This window comes from Frankliniella occidentalis, unplaced genomic scaffold (genome assembly GCF_000697945.3).
Source record: "Frankliniella occidentalis isolate FOCC.00 unplaced genomic scaffold, Focc_3.1 Scaffold28, whole genome shotgun sequence".
NCBI lineage: Eukaryota > Metazoa > Arthropoda > Insecta > Thysanoptera > Thripidae > Frankliniella > Frankliniella occidentalis.
The window spans coordinates 919,428-936,142 of NW_026267158.1; the positions used below are offsets into that span (position 1 = coordinate 919,428).

A 16,715-nucleotide genomic window follows, 5' to 3' on the forward strand; every position below is an offset into this window, starting at 1 on the left:
CGACGAGGCTTCTGAATGGCTTAGAAGGCGTTCGGGCCCATCACGTGACCTTTTCCGAACGGTAAAGTAATAGTGGGCCGACTATATCACCTACATTCCGGGTCAGGTCGGTTTTAAGAGCTGATCGAAGGTAAAAGAAAGGAGGGGGATATAACACAGGCTGGGCTTAAACCATGCCCAAGTTTAAACTTCCCTCCTTGGAAGCCCCCACCTACCTGGCGCTAGCGCAGCGCATGCGTACGAGAGTGGGCAACAAGTGTCAACACACCCAAACGCACTCGGCCTGCTCCAACCCAAACATTCATAGTTTTCTGTTATAATGCTAAATTTTGGGGAAACTGTTCAAAATGTAAGCTTTCCGTCAAGGTTCTTTATTCTTTGAACACCTGGCTATGGAGAACTCAAGTGTGTGGCATTTTTTGGCATTTGTTATTGTTATCCATAACCTGTAAAAAGTGACAGGTGCCATAGAAATGTGTCACTTAAATCATCGTGTGGCCCATGACAGATAGGGGGATCATGCTATCCCTGCTGAGTGAAGTCCATTTTTGGACACTTCGTGATGATATAAGCATCTCAAACTCAGATTTTGGTGCATTCAGGTAATACTTATTTTTAAATACTTTGACATACACTATTTACTGAGGCACACATGCCAATACTCTTTATGATACTCTAAAGTACTCAGCATAACTCTTCTTCACTTCTTTTCTTTATAGGTTTTATGATAAAAAGAACAATGAGGATACAATCTCATTTGAGGGTAAAAAGTCTTATGCTGAGAAGCGAGGTCATCTATGGGTACCACAAAATAAAAGACCCTTACGATTGAAGGATAATTTGAAAGAGTTGGAGGTATGCTTTTGTTTTGACATAAAGGTTGATTTTTTTATTTTCTTTAGTTTCCCTAAAGATTTCAAACATCTTACCCCTTATTTTCTCTGTTACTTAGGAACATTTGTCACAGCAACGTGTTGTTCTGTGTCAATGGAGGGACTGTAGTCTTCTCCAGTTGATGTTTAGTTCAGGTCTCTTTGTAAATGTGGCTGTTAATGTCTTCACTGGAGACCCATTGTCTATAACATTTGATAAATTTCTGATGGGAAAGCTTCTTTCTGAATATGTTGCTGATGGTGAGTTTTGAAACATAATCTTGTGAACAAAGCTGTGTAATAGCTGCCAGATATTTACAACTAGTTTGTTGTCTTTTACAGTTGTTCTCACCAAATCACATATTATCTGTTCTTATAATGACGGTCAGCTGTCTATAGTCTACTTTTCAAAACCAACTTTAAAACGCAGCTTTCCTAAATCATTTAGTCGCCTTGACCCACGCTTACAGATAATTGAATTAGCAGGACCTGCAGGCCGCAGACTTGAGAGAAAACTAGCTTGTAATGTTAGTGGTGACATGGTGAGTGCATAAATCTGTATATACTTTGTTTTGATTACTGACACATTCTCTATTGACAATGGCTTGCTTTAGTTTGTAGTGTGGTGGCACAGTTCTCATGATGAGGTGTATCCATGGAGTCCCATTGTAAAAGATGAAGACAGAGCAAATGTGCTTGTTTATGGTGTTAGTGGGTAAGTTGTTACATATTCTTCTTTTGTTAATATACAAGACTATGATTTCTCATAATAATCTTTGCAGTCTCAAGGTAGAACTACTATGCCATCATCGGTCAGAATTTGAGCTACTCTCTGTTTCGTTCAGCCAAGTTCACTCTAATGTTATTCGATCTGTGGAGCAGAAAGTATCGAGAAATGTAAGTATAAATAAGAAATTGCCTTCTTAATTGTAACTTTATTTTCTATTGATAGTATATAATTTTATTTTGTAGGGTGAGGTGACAGTGGAGTGTAGCTCTTACCAAATCTCCAGAGGAAACATGCAAAAATCCTCTGCAGCATCTATTGCACTCCCCACCCATGTCTGCTGCCATAGCTTTAGTCCACTCCAGGACAAACTGCTTTTAGGTTGCATAGATGGGTCTCTTGTTTTGTATGATGAAGCTCTAGGAGTAACACACGTTGTGAAAGCTGCCTTTGTATGTATTATTGTACTTACAATTTAAAAGCAGTATTCTATTCAATTTGTGATAAGTATTCAGCCATTATAAATTATGTGATCCCATTATTTTTAAATTCCTGCAGATCCCATCAGTAGTGTCATGGCATCCAGATGGAGGCCTTTTTGTCATAGCTAACGAACGTTGTCAGTTACAAATTCTAGATGTTTCTCTTGCTGTTCTGAAACAGCAACTCTTAAGTGAAGATGTCTCACCTGGCAATCTTTTGGATATTACTCCTTACTTCCGGTTTGTTCTGTTCCAAAATGTACTTTAAATTATGCATACATGACAATTTTCCTCTTGTATGTGTTTCATTGATGCATGCTTCACTAATTTTATAGAGTTCAACCAACCCTTCAAAATATCAAATGGAATAAAAAGGCAGAAACAAGTTTTTATGGAGAGAAGTTTGCCATGTCAGACTGCCTCTTGCTTCTTCTATTTGAAAGGTGAAGATAAATACAAATGTTGTTAGCTAAATACATGAAACAGAGTCGAATTGAAAACTAGAATTCTTTCTGTTTACTTGTAGAGGACCACTTTCAGCCCTTCGTTTTGTTGGGGGCGGCGGTTTATTTGGAGATATTCATGGCTCTGGTGGATTTACTGTGGACTCACTAGTAGCTCAATATTTATGGTCAAATCAGGTGGAGAAGGCAATCAATTTATTGTTGACTTTAAACTGGGACATTGCAGGCAGTACTTGCTTATCTTCATTGCAAAGAATTGTCAATCATCTTTTTAAGCAGCCCTTGACTCCAAATCATGAAGGTACACACACAATTTATAAATCTATTTTTGATTTCTTCATTTAGAACGATTTTGTAATTTTTTTATCCACTATTTTAATTTTTTTATATTTCAATTTTTGACAGCTCTGATTCAAACAGTTTTGGGATGTTTCCACATGCCTATACGTCCAATGTGTCCAGCTACCATCGATGAATTTAAAGCTCCAGTCAGAGATCTAACGAGACGGTTCTTTCATCAGTTGCTGAGGTATGTGATGTGGCCGTCATGTATGAAATGATGCCTTCTACTGTCTATCTAATCAACCCCTTTTTCTCCCCTTTTTTTTTAAAAAAAAGGTACAAGCTATTTGAGAAAGCTTTTCGCCTGGCAATTGATTTGATGGACTGTGATCTATTTATGGATATTCATTTTAGTGCAAAGCACTCAGGTAAAATAGAAATAGCAGATGCTGCCTTGAAAAAGGCAGAAGAGCTTGATACTAACTCATACATCAGCAGCACATCTGGATCATCACATTCAAGTATGTACTACCTCTTTTCTTTCGTCTAATTTTAATTTTCAATTTTAATGACAAATTACAAGGATAAATCTTTTTTATCCTTGGGATGCTTTTCATTTTATTTTTTCTTGTTCATTTTTAATATGTAGAATGTTCAAGATCATCTTGCTCTGAGTGTTCAGAATCTACCAGTATGGTTTCAGATTCTGAGGATCAAGAAGCTGACTACCCCAGATCAGCTTCTGAAAATGTGAAACAGGTAGTGCCTCCCGCTTTGGACAATGAACTGAAGTTGTCCCACACAAATCCTCCATTACCAGTTTTGGTGGATAAGTAAGTTATATGTAGAATTTGATTACAGTCCAAAATAATTAACTGCCTAGCTGTAACTCAAAAAATATTCATACTTTGTGTTTTTTCTTCTTTTTCCCCATATGGTAGCAGTTTGTCAACAATTTTAGGCAGCAACCCCAATCTTAACATTGAGCATAGCAGGCCTATGGCAAGAGGGGTCTGGGGTGGTAGGCTTTATTCAAGTAGAGAAAATGTGAAAGAAACACACCCACCAACTAAACGTGTACCAGACCCCATCACTGCTGGTTTTCAATCTCCCTCTCAGTCCTCACCCAATGTAGCATTTCAAATTGAAAAACCAAAAGTAAAGTTCAGTGAAACAGTCACACAAATTACATTACCTGTAAGTTTCTTTGTTTTCTATTTCATTTGGAACAAATGCACTGTCAATATTTTGATATAAAAACATTTCATTTACAGGATCGATTGCACACATTGCCAGAAGAAGAGGAGGAATTACAGTCTTCTATTCAGCATCCTCCTTTGGTTTCCTCAAAAATCGCTAATCATCCACAAAATTCAAATTCTCATAATTTTAACTCTCAAAAAATTGACCAGTTATCCCATAACAGCTTTGTACATTCTGCTAACTCAATAGGGATTCCAATTGTACCCTTTTCTCCTCAGATTGGTTTTTCTCTCAAGAGGAATACAGTAGATAACCATGAAATGGTTTCACCCAATCATTATTTTACAAAAAGCCTTCCCCAAGTGTCTGTCCCATCTACCACCAATCCAAAAATAGGAAGTCTTGGAACAAACCTATCTTCAATAAAATATGGACCTCCTGCTCCAACTCTGCCGGTGTCGCGTATGCATTTCCCAGGCGTGTTGAAGGGGGAGAGTAACAGTTCAGGAAATTTATCAAGCCAATTTCTCGGATTTAAAAATGAATTGCAAGGAGGTGAAGACTCATTAGGCACTGTAGAGCTCTCTGCTTTACAACCTGGTTCCAGAAGACCTCTCACCTCTAGCCTGAGCAGTTTTGAGAAAAAATTCAATTCAGTTTCTGTTGCCAATGAGACTCAAGGAGCTAATGCAGCGGAAAACCTGTATTTCATGAACTATAATAGCACAGTGCATGGTGAGATAAATCTCATTGTTAAGTAGTACTACTCCTTTTATCATGAAATCAGAAGGCACAATGTGTTTATTCATCTCATTTTAACTGGTGCCTTTTCTTTTTCAGATTTATCAGAGGAAGAAGAAAGCAATGGTGCAATCAAAATAGTTCACTTTGGAGTTGTTTAGTGAATGTATGAACAGTATTTTTAAACAAGTTCTTGATTAATCTCAATGCCATACCTGATGTTTATTTTGTCCTACGTTAATGGTGCCATTTTGTCTCATTTTTGCTTGGCACCTTAATTTGGGCATTTTTCAAAACAGGCTGTAATTAATTCGTATTTGTTAATATTTTAATGAAAAGGAATTCTCTATTTATATAGCATAGTTTACTGATTGTTATGGATTTTAGCTTCTGCTAGAGAAGATGGATGTTTATGTGTTTCATATTTGAGAAATGTGATCAACAATACTTACCTACCAATTTGTGATTAAATGTGCTCAACTAATATTCAGAAGGTTTCAGCTCAAATAAACTTAACTCTATTTTCTTCAGAAAATACTATGTCTTTTATTAGTATTGGTTTATTTATGGTTTATTTATTTATTTTACGGTCTGTTCCTATTTTAATCATAGGCTCCTATGACAACTAACAGCACTAATAAGTTGTGTCAACAACTATGAGTTATTGCAATCACATAGACAGACTGAATTGAAATAACTCCAAGTATTAGAGTCCTAGGACTCAAGTTGCTCCCTGCCTACAGCCACACACATTCGGGGAATCCCAAAGGAGCACATCCCGGACATGCCTACCCCCACACCTGAGCCTGAGCTATTTAAATAAAGTAAGTAAATCAGTACAGTGATTCAAACACAAATATTTAAGTTTCATTGATGAAAATAAATACTGACATACTAAGCAAACTTGTATCCCCTCTCCATAGGAAATTGTACTCACCATGAAAGACGATCCAATAATCCAAGCATCCAAACATTAATTGTAATAGGAGCCCATAGTTAAAATCGGAACCAACTAGAAAATGAACTCGAAAGTCGGAACAAGGCATTTACCGTTCTCTCTCTTATTCTATTAAAACAACAATTTATCAGATTACGCTGTTGGAGAGTCGGGGTGTGCCCTTTGTATTTCTTGAAATTCCAATTAATATAAATAATACAACATTTTCTATTAATTCCTTTTTTTCTTAAAAAGTTACATTGAAGAAATAGAAAAATATTTGGGAAATTCGAGGACCTTCTGGACGCTTTCCAGAACTTATGGCTTACATACTCCAAGTGAGTAAATATTAGGAACTCTTTTGGCAGTGCTCTTGAACACATACAGTGCATTAAAATTCATTTCAACTAAAGTAATTAAGACACAATTACTTACAAAATCACAGTAAAATTTCAACACTGAGGTAAATTGAACACATTGACACATCATACACATACATCACTAGGGAAAAAACCTTGTTAAAAAGAGACAAGTTGTCAACCCCAAATGGTGCATACCATCAATTTAAATAGAGAGCTGAGCTAGAATCATAACATTGCAATACTGTTTCTGCAAGCTAGGCATCATCACCCTGGCCTAATTCAGAAGTAATTGTCCCATTAAGGGATGTACTTGGTCCCACCTGCAATTTCGGAGAAGGGGTTTCTGTAAGATGGGTACCTTCTGCTTTGACGACTTGTCTTCTTTGGGGAATCATACTAGGTGGTGTATATTGCTTTGGATGAAATTTACAATAATAAATAATCATACACAAGCAGCCAAGCACAAATGGTACAACAAACATTACAGTCATTGTGATGGTAAACCAAGATGTTTCATCAAAATAATAATACCAAATAACTGCTCCTACAATATTTTCTAATAGACAAATGAGATAAAAGCTAGTGTATCTAAATAATGTTCCACCTTCACCTGGAAAAAAAATGTTTGAATGAGAAGAGGTTGCATAGTACATGTAAAAGACCAATTGACTTTCTAAAGTTCTTACTTGGGGTAATATAAGTAAAAATGAAGACAAGGCCCAGAGCTGAAGAATACAGAAAATTGGTTAGGACTTCACATACGGTGAATTTCTGAAATCGTATTGAGCTTGTTTCTGAACAAAAGTCATGAGATTCCAGCAAAGCAAGTGAAATTGACATCACCAGCCAATGGACTATCATTGATAGCAGTGCATACAGCCATGATATGTACACCATAGCACTCAACATTAATATTCTTGAAACTGAAACAGTAAAAAATTGCTCTTTAGATTATAACCCTAAGACAGTTTGCAGCAAAATGAAAGTTATAATAAATTTACCTGTTACAAAAAAATGCCACATCAAAATGAAGACAGAGCCTTTCCAGTTAATATTATCCTTGTCCTCTTGCACATAACGAATGGTTTTTTGATAAGTCATCAAACAGAGAGCCATGCCCACCAGTGATGTGAGCACAGAAAGGATGGGCATCAGAAAACCTAACAAACAAGTGCATGAGAACCAATTACTTCTAATATTGGAAAAACGGAATAAAATATTGTCATTATAGAAAATGGGCAAACCTTCATGTTCTGTTTTTTTGTAGTAGAGCTTCAATAAATAACTGAGTTGGAGTAGTTGCTGAGGAGCTGATTCTAAAAAACTTTCAAAGACTCTAAGCAAGGCTACATCAGCATCTTCTTTCAGCATCAGCTTATAATACTTCTCCTGATCTTTCTTGTTCTGTTTCTTTTCAGCTTTTCTTGATTTACAGGCATATCTCAAGGAATCAATATACCTAGAGCAGAAGCAGGAACAAAATTGACAATAGCATATGTTTATCAAAGACTTTATTAATATAGATCTAAAATATGTGAAGTCAAATACTACACAGTGAGGTAGATTTACAATGGCAACGCTAAAAGCTAGCTGAATGCTTGGAAGCTCCTATGTCATCCCCCCTCACACACTGCTCTGACCACTTCCCCAGCGTTAATACAACGCTGGCGTTTAAGATACACTCCCTGCATTGCTATTGTAAAACCCCGTTTAAAAACACAGTTCAAAAAATAGTAAACAAACTTACCGAAGAACTGGTGCCAGTTGTAGGAACAGCATTAAAAGCTGGAACTTCCTTTTGCGGTTCCAAACATAAGAAATTTCTGATTCTCTATCCATACTGTACCTGATGGAGAGTGTATCATAAATATTATTATAAGTGTCAAAAACATATGATCAAGACAAGGCCATGAAGTAGCACAATGAAGTCATCTATTGACTTGACACTTATAAATATACGTACATTCTGTAGCTGACACATGATGTCACAATGGATGGTATTATAATTATCACTATCGTAACTATCGCATAGTATTTTTCGCCTTTGGAAAAATAATCATAGGTTACGTTTACGTCGGTGCCCAAATCGACAAGATGGAAAAGAATAGCAAAACAGAGGCAGAATATATCTGTGTTTGAAGGCCGCATAGGTCTTGGTGGATAGTCAGTCTGATCCGACGATGTAAGTCGCCAACAACCCTGAATAAAATTTTCAATCATATCAACAACGTATAAAGAAATAAATGTTCAAACGTAAAAGGCATTCAAGCTTACCATTGTCCACCACTTTAAATAAAATCATCAAACTGGCAGATAAACACCATCCACCTGATGAATAACCAGAATAACCGCTCTAAACAAAACAAAAACAACTCACAGTCGCAATCGCAATATGAGCCGACTTCAGGGAGGAAGAGTGCACCATCTAAAGTCTATTAGATTTCGCGTAGGTATGGCGGATTTAGAGGTACGGACTCGTTGGATAATGCCGCCGTGCGGTTGGGCTTTATTACGCGTGCACTCAGGCATTTGGTCATTTGAAAAAGAAAAGAAAAACGCTGTAGAAGTATGTGGCTCTGTCCGAAAGGTGGGTCGGTGAGCGATCGGTCGGCGATCGGTCGGAGTGAGAGAGACAGACTTATCCGACCGATCGCCGACCGATCACCAATTTTTCCCGCGAGATTTTAAAGGTACGTGATTAACAACTCAGTTATCTGTGAAGGTGAAATAAAATCCATTTCGCTCTTTTTCCTTCCAAAAATGCAATTTATTCGAACTAGGATGTTACAATTTAGCATTTTTCATGAATTATGCACGAAAAAAAATCGCAGATTTGTTTCAATGCAAATAATCCATGCTTGAGGGATCCAAGAGTTCACAAAAAACGAGAGAGAGTCGTGATATTCTCGCCCACTAGAGCGTTAAAATAGTCATTTGGGTGGGTTTGCTTATTTTTTTGAGCAAATGGGCCGATTTAACTTGTTCAAAAAATGTCACGTTATTTTTGTATTGATTTTTGTGAACTCTTTGCTCATGCCCACTTTTCATTCACTAATTCACTCAACAAACTCGCTAATGGCTCTTTCCACAACTTTCAGCAAGTCCTTTAAAATCAACCAATGAAAAAGGATTGATTATTGTGAAATAAATAAAATACTAATTCTGAAACAGTCTACTGCTCACAGTTTCCCCAAACTATAAATGCAAAAGTGTATTTTACCAAAACAACAGAAAAAAACCTAAATAAACAATAACTGTAAACTACGGACGCACGTATACAAAATTACTACGGAAATTATTTATTAATTACCACTTAAGATACTGATTAGGGGGCTTATTATGCTTACTGAGACTTTAAAACTTTGATAATGAGATACAGGCAGTGAAGGGTCGACACCTACTGTCGTGTTTCAGCAGAGTCTCGAGGCCGCAATGAGCTATGCTCAGGGGATCAAGGGCCTTTCCGAAAAGGCACCGCAGGGAAGGTCACGCCATGCCATAAGCCACCTCCCCGGCCCATAGTAAGGAGTCTCAGACAGACAACAGGCCTATCTGACATGTTGGTGGCAGTTGACTCCTGGAAGACTCCTCATATCACGCTAGGGCTACCCACGAAGGCAGTGAGCATCTGACTTTGGTTCTCCACTCGGGCGGGCGCCGGGGCTTAGCCCTTGCCGCTGTCCTTGCCGTTGCTGCTCGGCAGGTTGCTGGCCTCGTCGTCCTGCTGCTGCTGCATGCGCTTGATCTGCTTCTCGCGGAGGTACCAGGCCGCGGCCACGGCCACGGCCACGAGGGCCAGCCCCACCGCCATCCCCACCGACAGGGCACGCTGCGAGCGGTACGGCGGCACGTACAGCGACACGGGGTGCGACGTCACCTCCATGTCGTTGGAGTTGACGGACAGCACGAAGATGGTGTACAGGCGGTCCTCCTCCAGGTACCGTACTGAAACACACGGCAGCGTCAAAGTACCAGCGTTAGCGGCCAACGACGTAGCGTCAGTGGAGCAGGAGTCCGCGGGCGTTGCGTTATACTCACTGACGTAGGAGAGGTCGTTGGTGACGTCGGTCCCGGAGGGGAGGTACCCCGAGTCGGGCGCTCCTCGGGCCCACCGCACCATGTAGTGCTTGAGGTCCTCGACGCCAAAGGCCGGGGGGTCCCACGCCACCAGGAAGCCGTCGCCGGTCACCCGCACCGTCACGTTGCGCGGCGGCCCGATCTGCTGGAACGAGCCTGCGCGGGACGAGTGGTCAGCAGCGGCCAGTAACCGTCAGCATCAGCTGTCAGACCGCGGTAGGCCCCCGTGCTTCTGACTCACCGATCGCCTCCCGGATCTCGTGCTGCACCTCCTCCACGGTGCTGGTGCCCGCCGTCTTGACGCGGATCGCCTTGCTGAACATGCCGTCGCCGTGCTCGTCCTGGCTCAACACCATGAACTCGTACTCCCTGGCGGCCTTCAGCCCGGACACCAGGGCCTCCGTGGACTCGGCGTCCCCGACGCGCAGCGTGCGCCACTCTGGCGTGTCGGCCTGCCGGTACCTGCGCGACAGACAACCAGAGTGCGCGAGGCGGTCAGCGGCGGTCGCGTCACCCACGACATGTGCGAGCCCGTGCAGCAGCCAACGCTGAGCGCCCAACACCCTTTGTGCAGGGTTTCGACTGGCCACGATTGTCATTTGTTGGGTGTGTTCTAGTGGCTTTTCGAGGCCTATGATTGACTGATTTTTAACTACACTCAGAAAAAGATTACATGGGCAGCTAAAACATTTGCTATACATGGACAGCTAATTTTTGGAGCTACGCAGCTAAAAGTGAGCGTGGTAGCTCCACCGGTTTGCTCTAGAGCTATTGTGTTAGTAGTACAGCTAACTTTTTGCTGTATAGCTCCGAAAATTAGCTGTCCACATACAGCTAATGTTTTAGCTGCAAATGTAATTTTTTTTCTGAGTGTAGAACTTATCGAGTAAATGGCAGTCGTCGTCGGTCTGAACCGTGCATTGCTTCACGAATGGTGGAGATGAGAGGGGGCAGGCCAGGGCAGAGAGCATGTAGCTTAGGTCACAGGATAGAGCCGGGGGTGGGTGGGGGAGAGAGAGAGACAGAGACAGAAAGAGCGAGCAGGCGCGTGTGGAGACTGGTGCTGGGCTGCGAGTCACTCACGGGGCACTTGGGTCCAGGTCGGTCGCGTCGGGAAGAACGTGCCACTGCGGCGAGTCCGAAATTCGAAACCTAGAGTGTTCAAACACAGAGAGAACGGCGCCGGTATACGGTTAACATGCACTGAGCAGGGTGGGGGCGGCTAGCGCGCAGCAGGCAGTCAAGCGGGTCATCATCTGATCATTCCGCGCAATACGTTGTGCCTTCTGTCGTGAGACATTCTGACGCGCGGGTACAAATTTATTTAAGGTGAGAAAGATAAAATGTGACTCGCAATCAACGCACTACGCATCACAGGTACCAGGCACCAGGCAACTACGCACCAGGTAATCTGCTTGCACTCTTCCTTGCGTACTTTGGGTTGTGCGTCGTGGTATTGCACATTCTCGCCAGTCGTCTCTTCCTTCCTCTCTCATGCACCAACCAAACAGTCTGCGACTCACCAGACAGAGTGCTGCGTCTGCGGCCGCTCCACGCCGGGCAGCCAGGTGAGGGTGACGGAGGTGGTGGAGGACACGGCGCGCAAGTTGTACGGCGGCCGCGGGGCCGTGTTCTCGAGGACGAGCTCCGTCTCCACCGAGATGGTGGCGGCGCCATTGCTCGCCACACACTGAGGTGAGGGCACACCGACACATTTCATTGGCAAGCACGGGTGGCAGAGTGTGCCTGGCACACCTCGGCACATCTCTGCGCGCGGCCTGCGGCCGCATGTCAAACATTTTCATCTCGACTCAAACTCACTTGGTACATCCCGCGGTCCTCGTCGACGATGTCCACCAGAGTCAGGTTGCCTCCCTCCATCGTGATCCGAGAGCGGGGCAGTGGCGTACCGTCTTTCTGTAGATTGACAAAATTAGCGGATGAGTGTGAATGGAAAGTTTAAAATAGAACAAATGTCATGTCGAGCCATGGGTCGGTCCGAGTCGGCTGCTGAGCGCCTGGGCGCGTCATAGGGCCCATCGAGGCACCCAGCTAGGCCGTGGTCCGGCCCACCAAGCCTCGACGATAAACTCCACTCCACGGGGAAGTAACGGCCATAACCTTTAAATTGCTCCAAGCCAATTGAGGGACGCAAACGACGCAAATCAAGAGTTGCGATCGCGTAGAACTACACCGTGCTGCAGTTGGCCGTGGATAAGGACCAGAAGAGGGTCCCTCTCTGTCCGAGAGCGAGAGAGAAAGAGAGCGGCGGAGGAATTCGAAACCACCTTTCTCACACTTCATGGTACGCCACTGGGCTACCCCTCTCGTCGTGGCCGCTGCCGGGCGGGCGGACGGGCGCCTGCCAATCGCAGGTAGGCAGCCCGCCGGACGCGCGAGGCGGGCGGGTCTGCCTACTCCAGGTGCTGCAGGCGCCCCGCCGCCGCGCACCTCACCTTGAACCACACGATGAGCGGCCGCTCGACGTCGCCGCCGTTGACGGCGTCGCACGGCATGGCCACGGAGTCACCCGACCGCCGCAGGTACATGTTGTGGGGGGTGATGGTGAAGACGGGCGGCCGCTGCACCCGCACGTCGATGATGGGCGACGGGCCCTCCGTGCCGAGGTCGTTGAACGGCGTGCACGTGTAGCGGCCGCGGTGGATCTCGTCGACCTGGGCAGACCCACCACGACGACAAGGCCACACGCTTTATTCAAATTCCGACTCCCCGATAACGTCATGATCATACTCATTAAGCAACAGCTTTAAACAGCTGAAACGTCCCCACCTTGCTGAAGAAGAGGGAGCCGTTGCGGCGGTAGAACACGCCCTGCACGTTGTAGGGGTCGAAGAGGAAGCCGTCCTTCTCCCAGCGCAGGCTCGTGAGCGGGGGGTTGGCGCGGAAGTGGCAGTCCAGCGTCGCGGAGCGGCCGAACGGCAGCTGCACCTCCCGGGGCGAGTACATCACCTTGGCTTTGTCTGCAGAGGGGTGCGGATTGAAACGAGGGTGCCATTTTTCGTACATTCTAGTCAAAAATTGACAACCCGTGAAGAGTTGTTACACTAACGCATCAAACCAAGTGGTCTACTTCACCATGAATTCAAGCAGCCCACACACATTTTACCTTTTTCTAAATTATTTTTATTAAATTTTAAAATTTACTTTTTCTGTTGATTTTTCCTCGATTTTTTCCCCTGACTATTTTTTTTTTTGTTTTTGAAAGTGAAATACCCCTCGCATGAAACAGTAGACGTGCTCACACTGGACGTCGAGGTGCGCCGAGGCCTGCTGCCGGGTGGTGCCGTCCGTCACCTCGCACATGTACTCGCCGGGGTCGCCCATGGCCGTGGGCGCGATGGTCAGCGAGCCGTCGGGCGACACGAAGGAGCGCTGGCGCAGCTCCACGATGTCAGGGATGGGCACGCCGTCCTTGTACCACGTGACGCGGTGCGCGCGGTTCTTGGTGATGCACGAGAAGTGCGCCGTCTCGCCCTCCAGGGTCGTCTTGTTGATGGGCGGCGTGGCCAGCAGCGTGCCGCCTGCAAGCGGGACAAAAGGACTCGCTGCCAGCTGAATACTGTCGATAGTCGTGGTTCGCCAAGACGCATTCCTTTATTGCAAACACTGAAAGTTCTAGTGGGCTGTTCAGAAACCACTTAGACTTTAGAGGGGGGGATCAAATATTATGGGTCCCGAAAGGATCCGGCCGGCCAATTGAATTGGAGTCCACTGGATCTCCGTGATATTTTGTACCCCGTGGTCCAAATGTTATGGGGGGCTCCATGGACTCCAATGACTGCCCTGATCCTTTTGGTGACCTCATATTATTTGGACCCTTCCCTAAAGTCTACGTGTTTTCTAAACAGCCCCATTATGAGGTGCGTACGTACCGTCCACGTCGAGGTAGAACCAGGTGCCGTTGAGCCGGGTGCTGGGCGTCCGGTTGGGGAAGTGCACCCGGCATTCGTACCAGCCCTTGTCTGACTCGCGGATGCTGGTCAGGTTGACGGCGCCCGTGAACTCCGCCGTCGGCGAGGGTGCGCTCTCGTGCGCCGGGGACACGCGGCCCTTGTACGGGTCCTCGGCGGTCAGCTGCCCGTCGGCCCACGAGAACACGGTGCTGCCCTGCGGGCGGGAGGACGCACTCGTTGTTGGCGTGGAAATGATAAAACGACGTTAATGTGACAAACAATGAGTCACTTTTCTTCGTGCTCTCTATTAGGAAAAACGTTTGCCACAACAGTATTCCTCTACATGGAACAAAAAAGCATTACGAAGTAATCTGCCAGAATATACTAGAAGCCTCTTGTGTGTTTTTTGAAGGGGGGGGGGATTTTTCCTAATTGAATAAAATATGTGACCGAAGCCTGATCAGCTTTCCCAGTGAAAGAAAGCTCTCTGCATTTCCCTCTGCGCCGTGCCCCCCCCCCCCTCACACGACACTCTCTGGACCCGCGTCTACTTATTCATTCATCCAGCAGCTCTTCGCCGCGACGCTAACGCGAAAATGTGTGGATATCCGCGGTGGTGGCGGCGCTGCGACGCGCTGCGTGGGGGCGTGGCGTGGCGTGGCGTGGCGTGGCGGCGCGGGCCGACCCGCGCCAGGCCCATTGGACAAACCAGACCCCGCTTGGGAAAATTGCTTCGAGGATTCCGCTTCCCGTCCAGCATAAGCATACAACGTCTAGGCAGCCATGGACTGGACAAGGGGAAAGGGGAAAGGGGGGGTCTTGACGAGATGGGGACGCCGTTCAGATGGTTCCATTGGCCCGCGCAGCTTCACTCTGAAGTGACTTCCTATAACGTCGAACAAAACGCCCCGTTCGTGGGTTTTTCGAGATGGCAGATGCGGGCGGTGTACCCGGGGCTCGCATCGGTGCACCTAGTGCCCATATATGCAGTTGGTTGTTCAGCTCGCTGCCCAAAAGTGTCGCCGCGCCGCAGGCCGCAGCCGCCTTGATGAGTCCAGTCCACTCTCGAGCTCTAGAGGGACCCCCTCCTTCAACGCACCGCCACGCCTCCAGCGTGCCTCCCGCCTGACACCATCGCTTTGTGACCATTTCTATTATTTTCACGACCGAAATTGAAACATTCTGGGCGTGTGGTGCCTTAGCTTTCCGCACTACGGGTCTGGGTCTCCCCACAGCGACAACGCAGCAGCCATCATCAATAACAATTCCGCGGGGCGGGCAAAACGAAAACGAGGAACACCAGACGTTTTCATCAACGAAACGGAAGAAGGAGACGGGCGCCGTCTGCCGGCAAGCAGCCACTTCCCTTCGGGCGTTCCCGCGGTAGGATCAGAGAGCAAGGGGTGGTGGCCGCGGGTCTGGGATCAGCTATAGTTCTGCTGCAGGTCTGCTGCAGGTCTGCTGCAGGTCTGCTGCAGGTCTGCTGCAGGTCTGCTGCAGGCTGCAGATCTGTCCTAGGTCTATCCCAAGGTCTGCCGTATATCACTGCTGCTGTACTGCTCTCCATGAAGGCGAGTGGGCAGACTGCGTGCCTTGCAGCCCGTCACAGACCATTGGCTGCTAGGTCCGACACACTGACACCCGTCGCGAGTAGGCCACCCGCCCGACCGTCGGCCAGCTCAACTCGAGGCTCGACCCCAAAAGAGCGCGCAGAGTGGCGGCGTGAACCGGCTTCTACTCTAGAAAACCGCCCACCCGGTCATGTCGGCGGCGGCAGTGCACGCGAAGTGCGTGTCGAGATGCTGTTAACGACCGGGGCTTGGACAACAGAGCTCTCCTGACGAGGCACCCGACCCAGAGGCACCCCCCACATCACCCGCATGGAAATGAGAAATCATCGAAATATTAGGAGAGCAGCCGCTTGTTGCCCGTTTCCGAAAAATGTGGACAGCCGCACCGAGCCGCGCCGCGCCGCGCCGGGCCGCCGCGCTGGGCCCCCGCGCCCGCAGATGTCATGTAGTCAACGTTGCACGGCTTGCATTAAGGCCGCTAGTCGCCTTGTCAGTGCCGGGCCCGCGGCGTGGAGTGGCGGGGAGTGGCGGGGGGTGGCGGGGAGTGGCAGGAAGTGGACAGGAGCGGATCAAAACTCCCATTAGGAGAGGGGCCATGGGGCACGCGCCACGCGTCGGGTCGGGTCGGGGGGGACAAGATCAACCAATCACTCGACAAATTAAAGTGCGACACCAGTCGAGCCCCCCCAGGGAAGTGTGGGGCAAAAGTTGAGATAATACCTATCGGAGCGTTGGTAAACTTCTGACTTTGTAAGCAAAAAAATAAAAAAGATTTGAAAGTTTTGCAAGCTTCTAGTGGTGCAGGCCGCACTCGCAGTAAAAAAAACAGAATACAGAAAACCTGTCTGAGGAAACCACGATTTTTCTCTGCCAATACATATTTGGCACCAGCACTGTGGGGTCCGTCCGGGACTAGAACGGTGGGCTGAAACGGCGGGGCGGGCCGGGGCGGGGTGAGGCCGGGCGGGGCGGGGCTTGCAGGACTTTACGGTTCACTGAGTCTGACTGGGCGGCACACATCACCCGGTGATGTGTCTGCACGACCGAAACGACCATTGCACTACTGGCAAAAAATAAACTGTC

General features: G+C 46.3%; 3 protein-coding genes across 8 annotated transcripts in view; 1 reads left to right on the forward strand and 2 right to left on the reverse strand.

Annotated features, from left to right (window-relative positions):
- Positions 1-231: 231 nt before the first annotated feature.
- On the forward strand, positions 232-5,308 carry LOC113202853 (WD repeat-containing and planar cell polarity effector protein fritz homolog). 2 transcript variants are annotated; one of them, XM_052265603.1, is made up of 16 exons: positions 232-602; positions 720-855; positions 953-1,133; positions 1,215-1,414; positions 1,487-1,587; positions 1,655-1,769; positions 1,845-2,051; positions 2,158-2,321; positions 2,417-2,524; positions 2,608-2,846; positions 2,951-3,074; positions 3,164-3,348; positions 3,477-3,660; positions 3,769-4,024; positions 4,102-4,765; positions 4,871-5,308. In XM_052265603.1, exons 1-16 carry the CDS (start codon positions 502-504, stop codon positions 4,930-4,932), a joined length of 3,027 nt encoding a protein of 1,008 aa, XP_052121563.1. In that variant the 5' UTR covers positions 232-501; the 3' UTR covers positions 4,933-5,308. The 2 variants fall into 2 exon arrangements, with proteins under 2 accessions (XP_052121563.1, XP_052121564.1); XM_052265604.1 differs by having other exon boundaries at positions 3,772-4,024.
- A 782-nt stretch (positions 5,309-6,090) lies between these two features.
- On the reverse strand, positions 6,091-8,504 carry LOC113202844 (XK-related protein 6-like). The gene is made up of 7 exons (XM_026417282.2): positions 8,345-8,504; positions 8,034-8,269; positions 7,818-7,916; positions 7,315-7,529; positions 7,072-7,230; positions 6,757-6,993; positions 6,091-6,680 (listed from the first exon to the last, which is right to left on the reverse strand). The coding sequence occupies exons 1-7, from the start codon at positions 8,345-8,347 to the stop codon at positions 6,325-6,327; spliced, it is 1,305 nt and encodes a 434-aa protein (XP_026273067.2). The 5' UTR covers positions 8,348-8,504; the 3' UTR covers positions 6,091-6,324.
- A 311-nt stretch (positions 8,505-8,815) lies between these two features.
- LOC113202877 (protein borderless) overlaps positions 8,816-16,715 on the reverse strand; it is a 14,207-nt gene continuing 6,307 nt past the window's right edge. For 4 of the 5 annotated variants that reach the window (XM_052265558.1, XM_052265556.1, XM_052265555.1 and 1 more), the window contains exons 4-13: positions 14,041-14,275; positions 13,411-13,689; positions 12,938-13,128; positions 12,604-12,822; positions 11,969-12,064; positions 11,671-11,837; positions 11,231-11,299; positions 10,389-10,609; positions 10,109-10,303; positions 8,816-10,015 (exon numbers count right to left, since the gene is read on the reverse strand). In XM_052265558.1, the coding sequence (XP_052121518.1) occupies positions 9,735-10,015; positions 10,109-10,303; positions 10,389-10,609; positions 11,231-11,299; positions 11,671-11,837; positions 11,969-12,064; positions 12,604-12,822; positions 12,938-13,128; positions 13,411-13,689; positions 14,041-14,275 (1,953 nt within the window). In that variant the 3' untranslated portion in view covers positions 8,816-9,734. The remainder of the gene's footprint in view (positions 10,016-10,108; positions 10,304-10,388; positions 10,610-11,230; positions 11,300-11,670; positions 11,838-11,968; positions 12,065-12,603; positions 12,823-12,937; positions 13,129-13,410; positions 13,690-14,040; positions 14,276-16,715) is intronic. The other variant, XM_026417320.2, reaches the window with a different exon arrangement.